Below are 10,000 nucleotides of genomic sequence, written 5' to 3'. Positions count from 1 at the left end.
TTCTGGCAAAATGCAAGCATTGCTTATGCAAGAATGGACAGCTATCAGTCAGGATTTGGTCCAGAAGATGATTGAGAGCATGCCAGGGAGAATTGCAGAGGTCCTGAAGAAGGGTCAACACTGCAAATATTGACTTGCTGCATTAACTCATTCTAACTGTCAATATAACCTTTTGGTACTCATAATATGATTGCAATTATATTTCTGTATGTGATGTAAACATCAGACAAACACAATTAAAAATCAAAGGGCAACAGATCATGTGAAAATATAATTTTGGTGTCATTCTCAAAACGTTTGGCCATGACTGTATAATTTGCCATGTTTTTCTTCTGGCTGGTTTCTGTGCTTGCCTCTTTGTGAGGAATCTTCTCCTTTTAGTGGTCCTGTTTTCTTGTGAAATCCCTGACTGAGGCTTTTCTACTCAAGTTATAATTTAGTTGTGTATTTTTGAAAGCCAATATAGAAGTGATACCCACTGTGTTTGTTTCTTTTAGGTTCTCCTGGGCTTACGTGACACAAGTGATTTACTAGTTTCTGTAACCCTTCGTGGCCTGGCAGCTTTGGTTTGTTTACTAGGACCAGAAACAGTTGTTGGTGGTGGAAGAGTAAAGATTTTCAAAAGTACTACCCCAGGATTTACAAAGATTACAGATTCAACTTCTGAAGGTAACCACATAAGAAAAGTGCCACATTTACTGTCAAGTACTGGTAACCAAGAAGCAGTGTTTTGAGGCTGGTGTTATAGTATTAAGGGTGAAATCTTTTTATTATCATAAATCATAATAAACCATAGAATGAGTGTATCTGATGGAAGCCAATATTTTCTTTCTGTAGGTTTAGACTTTCTGAATTTTTTTATTTTTTAAGAAAAAAAAAGTCTGAAGGTTTGTTTTACCTTGGGGACATTTCCCTCACTAGGTAACTAATGTGCACAAGATGCCATTGGGAAAATGTTCTGAGGCCCAGTGTAATCACATTAATGTTTGAAGAAATAATTAGTATGCTAGCTTGTCACTTTATTTCTTTATGTATTCTGTTTATCTATGGAGGAAGAAGCTTTGTGTGTATCTATATAATATGTAGACACTCCAAAATTCAAATGCAACACCAAGAAGGAAAATTTGTGGCATTATGGGAATCGCAGGATGAATAGACATGTCAATGGTTTGCAAATTCTGTCCCAACTTGTGCCGGGCCCAACTAGGGGGGCAGCCCTTTTGGACTTCATTTTAAGCAACAGGCCAGATAGAATAACAGACGTACGAGTGGATGGGCACCTAGGGAATAGTGACCACAATATAATACAATTCCACTTGTCTTCAGTAAGGTGCCTTGGAGGGGGGTTACAAAAACGCTAAATTTCAGGAAAGCAAAGTTTGATCAGCTTAGAGAAGACCTTCGCCAAATTGATTGGGACAATGTCCTCAAAAATGGGAGCACAGAAATTAAGTGGGAAATTTTTAAATTGGTATTAAACACCCACTGCAAGCGAGCCATACCATACGGAAATAAAAGGGCTAGGAACAGGAGAAAACCAAGGTGGCTAAATAAGTATGTAAAAGGGGCAATGAATAATAAGGAAAAGGCATTTAAAAAGCTAAAACAAGAAGGCAGCGAAGAAGCAATAAAAATATATAGAGAAAAAAATAAAATGTGTAAAAAAACAAATACATTTAGCAAAAGTAGAAACTGAGAGACTCATTGCTAAGGAAAGCAAAACAAATCCCAAACTATTCTTTAATTATATAAACAGAAAAAAGATTAAAATTGATGGTGTTGTCCCTTTTAAAGAATGAGGGTAAAATCATAGAAAGCGATGTGGGAAAAGCAAATGTTTTAAATACTTTTTTCTCAACTGCGTTCACACAGGAAAAGCATATGCAGCGGGAAATGCAGAGCGATCATGTAAACGATTCATTAAGTATGACCTGCCTAACCCAGGAAGAAGTGCAGAACCGACTTAGTAACATTAAAATTGACAAATCACCAGGCCCTGATGGCATTCACCCTCGGGTATTAAGGGAGTTAAGTAATGTGATAGACAGGCCTCTATTTCTTATATTTAAAGACTCTATAGAAACTGGGTCTGTTCCACTGGATCTTAGTCAATAAGATTCTAAATTGGAGTGCCCAGTGTCAGGCAGCAGCCACCAAAGCAAATAGGGTGATGGGATGCATTAGAAGAGGTCTGGGGGCACGAGATGAAAACATCATTCTCCCTCTGTACAAATCAGTCGTCAGACCACACTTGGAGTATTGTGTGCAATTTTGGGCGCCGGTGCTCAAGAAAGACATTACTGAACTTGAAAGGGTTCAGAGGCGGGCTACTAAAATAATAAATGGAGTGGGTGCATTACAATACACGGAAAGGTTATCAAAATTAGGTCTATTTACTCTAGAAAAGAGAAGACTTAGGGGAGACCTAATAAATATGTACAAATATATCAGAGGGCCATATAGAGATCTCTCCCATGATCTGTTTGTACCAAGGACTATGACAAGAACAAGGGGGCATTCTCTTCGATTGGAGGAAAGAAAATTCCTACATCAGCATAGAAGAGGGTTCTTCACGGTAAGAGCAGTGAGGCTCTGGAACTCTCTTCCTGAGGAAGTGGTGATGGCCAACTCACTGAATGAATTTAAGAGAGGAATGAATGCTTTTCTTGATAGCAAAAGTATAGAAGGTTATAAATAACATAATCTTACAGGTAGATAGAAGAGCGACCAAGATTATTAGAGGAATGGGTGGGCTGCAACACCAAGACAGGTTATTAAACTTGGGGTTATTTTAGTTTGGAAAAACAAAGGCTTAGGGAGGATCTAATCACAATGTATAAACATATGAGGGGACAGTACAGAGACCTTTCCAAAGATCTCTTTACACCTAGGCCTGCGACTGGAACACGGGAGCATCCGCTACGTCTCGAGGAAAGAAGGTTTAATCATAACCACAGACGAGGATTCTTTACTGTACGAGCAGTGAGACTATGGAGCTCTCTGCCGCATGATGTTGTAATGAGTGATTCACTACTAACATTTAAGCAGACCCTGGATGCCTTTCTTGAAAAATATAATATTACCAGTTATGTATATTGGATTTTATGACAGGGTGTTGATCCAGGGAACTAGTCTGATTGCCGTATGTGGAGACAGGAAGGATTTTTTTTCCCCATTGGAGCTTATTTGACACATTGGGTTTTTTTTGCCTTCCTCTGGATCAACATGTTAGGCTACGGGTTGAACTAGATGGACTTAGAGTCTCCCTTCAACCTTAAAAACTATGAAACTATGAAAATGATGAAAAAATGGAAACATTTTGACAGGATTGCATACACTTACACACTGGCATTTTATCAATAAGATTGATAATTGCCATTTTGAGGAATGTTCTGGCACACAGATCAAGATCCACTGCTGGCAGCTCCCTTTGCAATTGACATCCAGTGATGTCCCAGATGTGCTAGACTAAAGGCATGTCCTCAGACGCTGCAGGCCATGCAGGCTGTTCACAGTATCACAAGCGACAGGTGGCCTAGCATTATCGTGTTGAATAATGGCTCTGTGGGCCATATCATCACTTTTAGGACTTTGTTCTTTGTTATACTTAATGACATTGACTGTAGGTTGAATACATTTGGAGTTAATCAGACACCCACTGATGGATGGTATTGTAAGATTGAGAAGTGTCTGCCTGTATTTCTCAGCATCAAGACCGCTAAGAAATGGGAGCTTTGAGGAGCAACAACCAGTGAGACCCAGCTATACCCATCCAATTCAAAGAAGTCTTGAAGAAGATGTCAATTTGTTCATGAATGGCCGGAGAGCGGTACAATGTGTCTGCAGGTATCGGTGAAGCATGATGGAAGCTTCTTGCAGGTTTGGGGCTGTATTTCAGCAAATTAATTTGGGGATTTAGTTAGGAATAATGGTGTCTTCAATGCTGGGACATTAAAGCAGATATTTATCCATCATGCAATAACATCAGGGGGAAGTTACTGGCTCCAAATTTATTGTACAGCATATCAATGACCGCAAACATACAGAAAATGTCATTAACATCAATCTTCAGTGTAAAGAAAAGCTAGGAAGTGATTATATGGCTCCCACAGAGTCCTGAAATAGTCTATCTTTAAGATCTAACCCAGGGGTCTCAAACTAGACTGGCTGTATGGGCCGCACATAGAAACAAAATTATTTGGGGGGCCACATTCTTTGCAGGGCCAAGTGACATTTTAGTGATTCCATGTATTTTCTTATATACACCTTTTGAATCACTTTTTGTGAACATTTTTTGCTTGTTTATTAAAACAAACCTGCACTTTTTTGTTAAGTTTATATGAAAAAAGCATTTTTAATGGTAAAAACTTTATCACTTTCTTGTGCCCAGTAATGTGCCCATCCTTGTGCCTAGTAGTAATCTACCCATCCTTGTGCCCAGTAGTAATGTGCCCAGTAGCATTGTGCCCATCCTTGTAGCATTGTGCCCATCCTTTTCCCCTGTAGTAATGTCCACCATCCTTGTGCTCAGTAGCATTGTGCCCATTCTTGTAGCATTGTGCATTCTTGTAGCATTGTGCCCATTCTTGTAGCATTGTGCCCTAGTAATAATGTCTTCAGTCCTCATTCTACTTCCCTATTATGCTGTTCTTGACATATAAAAAAAAAAAAAAAAGATTTTTCTCACTTTTTTCCTCCGTTCCCTGTTTTGTCTTAACAGCTTGTCGTCTGCAGACCCATATACCCCGTGACGATCGTGTTACTATGCAGGGTCCTGGTGCCTGCAGGGCTTTACTACACTTTATTCATTTGCGACGCAGCGCGCGCTAGGAGCTCTCTGCACTCTACCATTCACATGCAAGCAGGTGACTTCATACAGCGATGTTACCTGCTTGACATTGGTATCAGTGGCGTAACTAGAGTTCGTTTTGTCCCCGGTGCAAAAGTAGGATCGGGGGCCCCCCCTTGGGGTACAGGATGATTACGCTGACACTTGGCTCTTTCCCTCAGCATCCAGCTTTCCCATGCTCCAATATCCCTTTTTCCCTCAGTACCCAGCTTTCCATGTTCTGATATCCATCTTGTCCTCAGCACCCTGGTTTCCAATGCTCTGCTATAGAACTTTCCCTCACCACCCAGCTTTCTCATGCTCTGATATCAAGGGCAAGCTGGGTGCTGAGGGAAAAATGTATAGCAAAACATGGGAAAGTTGAGTGCTAAGAGAAAGATGTATAGCAGAGCATGGGTGGGTGACCTAGCACTCATCAGCTGGGCACTGAGGACAAGATAGATATCAGAATATATGAAATCTGGGTTCTTAGAAATATCGGAGCATGGGAAAGCTGGATGCTGAGGGAAAAATGTATAGCAAAGCATGGCAACGCTGGGTGCTGAGGGAAAGAGCCTCTTTCCCTCAGCACACAGCTTTCCCATCCCATGCTTGTATCTTTGTCCCCCATCCTGGTATATAGCCTTATCCATCTTTTTCTTTCTGTACATTATATTTGTGCTATAAAGAACATTATAATTTTTTTTATGTTGCATCTAAAAATGATTTTTTTAATGGTACACGAGTTTTGGTAATTTAAAAGGGTTTTTTGGCCCTTTATAGTATTCTGCTTTTTTAATATCTGAATTTTAAAACTGCCACATGTGTACACATTTACACAAATGCAGCCATATACACTAGATTTCTCTTTATATACTGTATATGTGAGAATTTTGTACACACTGTATATACAAAGAAATAAGAAAGTTGGATGTCTGACAGCAAACCATGATGATGAGGAGAGTGTGCCACCATCACAGGACAGCGGTGAGGCAGATAGTCCGTTACAGGGCAGTGGGGGAGGGGGCAGGAGAGTGCAGTTGTGGGGGAGGGGTTCAGGAGAGTGCAGTTGTGGGGGAGGAGGTCAGGAGAGTGCAGTTGTGGGGGAGGGGGTCAGGAGAGTGCAGCTGTTTGGAAGGGGGGCAGAAGAGTGCAGCTGTGAGAGGCAAATAGGAGGATATAAGAAGGCAGTGGGGCTGGAGTCCTCATTCAGGGAGATCTAGTACTCCCTTCAGGTCACATTGTGTTCCTCTGGAGCCTCCTGCTTCTGCTGACTACAGAGCTATGGCAGTGCAGGAGAGAGGGATACAAACTTCTCAGAAGTTTCTCATATTTCTGCAGCGCACACTGCACAGGCCTAAGACTCCACAGCAGCTCCGTGTCAGTGGGTGGGGCTTACTCCCGGTGGGCGGGGCTTACTCTTGTGAGGCTCCGGAGCAGTAAGTGTAGGGGATGGCTGTGCTCAGCATTTCTCCCCTTTTCTGATGGATGAAACATGCAGCATACGTGCTGTATGCGGGAGGAGAGACTGTCAGGGGCCCAATGGGATATCCATCACCCAGCAGATGCTCAAAGCCAGCGGCCGGATGATCACTGTGACCATAATCCCGCCCACCTGTCAGCACCGGCTTCAGTGGAAAGAGGTGGGTGGGATTATGGGCGTGGGGAGCAGGGAATAAGCATTTGATTAAGTAGCCGGGACATGTGTGAGCTTCAGAGCAGCTGCTGCCTCCTGTGACTCCTGTGTGGCGACTCCTGCGACTGCGTTTGTTCCGCCCCTAATTGGTATAGTGCAGAGAGCTCCTAGCCCCCGTGCTGTGCCGCAAATGCATCAACTGTAGTAAAGCTGTGCCAGCGCCGGACCCAGCATAGTAACGCGATCGTTACAGGGTCTGCGGGCACTCGGGCCACAACAAGCAGCTTCAGGGGCCGCATGCAGGCCGCGGGTTTGAGACCTCCGATCTAACCACAGATCTAATGTGGATATAGGTCTGTGCAATATCTTCTGTCTCTACTTGTAATCCAAGATGTTTGGAACAGTCTTTCCTTCAAAACTGTGTACAAGTGTGCATGTAAGAATTGATACTTGTATGGGTGTGTATGTATTATATTATTGATACCAAATGGCACAAATAGAAATATTTCTTTCTAAAATAAGTGTTAATCGTTTAACATATAAAAAAATATTTATATATTTTTAATGCTGTGGTCTCTTGTAAATCTGACTTGGATAATACCACTGGTGACATGAGGGCTTCTCTAAAACTGAAGAACAGAGCGTTTTGCAGCATTAAATGCAAAACTATACAAAGCTTTCAGCTACCACACACAGACATGTTTTGTATAGGGCTGCAAACCAGTAACAGTTTAATGGGAATATATGTAAAGCAGAAACTGCTGTGTGAATACTGGCATAAAATATACAATAACTATATGTAAGAATGAAAATATGACAATGGAATCTGCATAACTGCCATGAACTATTAAGAATAAGGAGACATTTAGCTATTGAATTGAGCAATGCAACAGAGCCCCAACACCTCGTCATGGTACTCTCCTACGTTGGGGTCCCTAGCTAATGTGTGTCCTCTCTTGCAGTTAAAAAAAAATTACCGTGTATGGGAAGCTGAGACCCAGGCTATATATGCGTATAATGTGGACTGGCAATAGATGTGGGTGGAGCCGGATTCACAAACGAAAGACTACAAACAAATTAAGTAATAACGTCTGGAATACCAATTCTGAGTCTGAACTGGGTGCAAGATCAAGATCAATGATTAATTCAATAGCTACATTTCTCCTTATTAAAAGGGTGGTTCACCCATATTTTTTATTGTCTAGTTCGATATATTGAGAAACAATGTTTCTCTCAAATACCTTGTGTTGGCAATAGTGCCTGTGAGAGGCGCTATTGCAGACCGCTGTTCCCGCTCCATTGACGTCCCCGTCAAGTACTGCACACGTCACATCTGTGCAGCCTTCTGCATTTTGAGCCCATCTACTCACCCTCCCTCCTCCTCCACAGCGCGTTGCGTCTCTTGCTTGCAGCGTTCTGCTGTGAGGGAGGAGGGAGGGGGAGAGGGGAGAGGGAGCAGGGAGCAGATGGGCTGTGACAGCGGTGAAACACCACTCACAGCTCAGTGAATGAGGAAGAATGCAGCCGGCTACACGGATGTGACGCGTGCAGCACTTGACGGGGACATCACTGGAGCGAGAACAGTGGTCTGCAATAGCGCCTCACAGGCACTATTGCCAACACAAGGTATTTGAGAGAAACATTGTTTCTCAATATAATATCGAACTAGACAATAAAAAATATGGGTGAACCACCCCTTTAATAGTTAAAGGAATCTGCATAACTGCCATTATCATATTTTCATTCTTGCATATAGCTATTGTCTTTCATGTCAGTATTCATACAGCAGTTTCTGCTTTACATTTACCGTATTTTTCGGACCAGAAGACGCACTTTTTTTCCCCAAAATGTTGGGGGAAAGTGGGGGGTGCGCCTTATGGTCTAAATATAGGGCTGCGGGGAATGAGGGTGGAGCGGGTCATCGGCGGCACGAGCAGGCTGCAGCAGCGCCTGCCGTGACCACGTGGTCCCGCTCATTCCATATGCACGCCCATCCTCCCGCCCATCTCTCAGCGCTACAGGTGGGTGGGGTGATGGGTGGGGACGCGCGCATAGTAAACAGCCAGCTCGCGTGATCACCCCTGGCAACTACAGCCTGGAGTGATCATGTGCGGCTGTATTCACTGCTCCCCGTGCATCATCATCAGCATGGGGTGCAGTGAATCAATGTACTCACCGTTCCCTTGCAGCACCGCGATGTCCTCCTGTCTGCAGCTGTATGGAAACTAGAGGTGCTCAAAGCGATGACGTCATCGCTGTGCACAAGTGTCCACACAGTCGCGCCGGCAGACAGGAGGACATCGCGATGCCGCAGGGATCGTGGCCGGCTCAACACAGCGCTGCCGGCACAAACGGAGGACGAGCGACGCAGCGTGGAGCGAGGAAAGGTGAGTGTAAACATTTTTTTTTTTTTTGTGTGTGTGTGTGCCACAGGATGCAGGACATAGCAGGATGATGGGGGTATATGAGCAGGATTATGGGGGTATATGAGCAGGATTATGGGGGTATATGAGCAGGATGGGGCCATATAGCAGGATGATGGGGGTATATGAGCAGGATGATGGCGTATATGAGCAGGATGATGGTGTGTGTATAGCAGGATGGGAGCACATACCAGGATGGCAGTATATAGCAAGATGGGGCTATACCAGGATGAGGGACATATATCTACACAAGGCAGGAGGATCATTACCAGGATGGGGGTACCTTAGTAGAGAATTTGGGAACATTACCCCCATAATAGTGTCCGCAGCAGATCCTCGCCCCATAAGTGTGTCATGACCACATTTTTTGCTTAAAATTTTATTTTCCTATTCTCCTTCTCTAAAACCAGGGTGCATCTTATGGTCCGGTGCATCTTATAGTCCGAAAAATACGGTATTCCCCTTGTACTGTTACTGGTGTGCAGCCATTCTCTCTATATAGTGAAGTTTTTTTTAGGGTTTCTTGCACCCAGTTCAGACTTAGAATGGTGTTCCAGACGTTATTTCTTAATATGTTGTATAGGGACAGGGCTGAATTAATCCGAAGCCTTACAGATCACCTGTAATTTGCCTTTAATATGAGATTCTATTGCACTGTGTTAATGCACTTTTTTATTCCTAATCAGGCGTCATGTTTTGTTCCTTCTCTCCATTCTGGAGGATGGCCGCCTCAAGTTTTCTTAATCTTTTGAAATCTTGTAACTCTTAAAAGCTCTAAGCTAATGAATGGGCCTAATAGTGTATGGACCCACAGTCATTCTATGTGTCTGCTCACACATTAGCAGAGTACTCCTGCTCTGTGGTTACTCTGGGTGGTATCGAAACCCCCTTTAATGAAATAATTAAACGTTTGGTAACACTAAACCTAAAGAATGAATTAACAGTAGGTAGTTTTCTGATAGCGAATTACCATTAAAACAGATGTAAAATGAAAATTTGCTCCAATTCTGTATAGAATATTCCATATACCCTCCAAAATAAACAAACGTTTGGGATAATCTAATAGATTTTTAAAATTAAAACTTACCTTTTAGAATATATCAATCCAAGAGT

At 42.9% G+C, this 10,000-nt stretch overlaps 1 protein-coding gene across 1 annotated transcript in view; it reads left to right on the top strand.

Moving 5' to 3' along the window:
• SCYL3 (SCY1 like pseudokinase 3) overlaps nucleotides 1–10,000 on the top strand; it is a 192,877-nt gene that overhangs the window by 138,929 nt on the left and 43,948 nt on the right. Inside the window, exons 7-8 of the mRNA XM_075320906.1 lie at nucleotides 498–669; nucleotides 3,708–3,846. Coding sequence (XP_075177021.1) covers nucleotides 498–669; nucleotides 3,708–3,846 — 311 coding nt within the window. The remainder of the gene's footprint in view (nucleotides 1–497; nucleotides 670–3,707; nucleotides 3,847–10,000) is intronic.

The sequence above is a fragment of the Anomaloglossus baeobatrachus genome, chromosome 8 (genome assembly GCF_048569485.1).
Source record: "Anomaloglossus baeobatrachus isolate aAnoBae1 chromosome 8, aAnoBae1.hap1, whole genome shotgun sequence".
Classification (NCBI taxonomy): domain Eukaryota; kingdom Metazoa; phylum Chordata; class Amphibia; order Anura; family Aromobatidae; genus Anomaloglossus; species Anomaloglossus baeobatrachus.
Note: the sequence above shows the minus strand (reverse complement) of the source record. Positions and strands in the feature narration are given on the sequence as shown.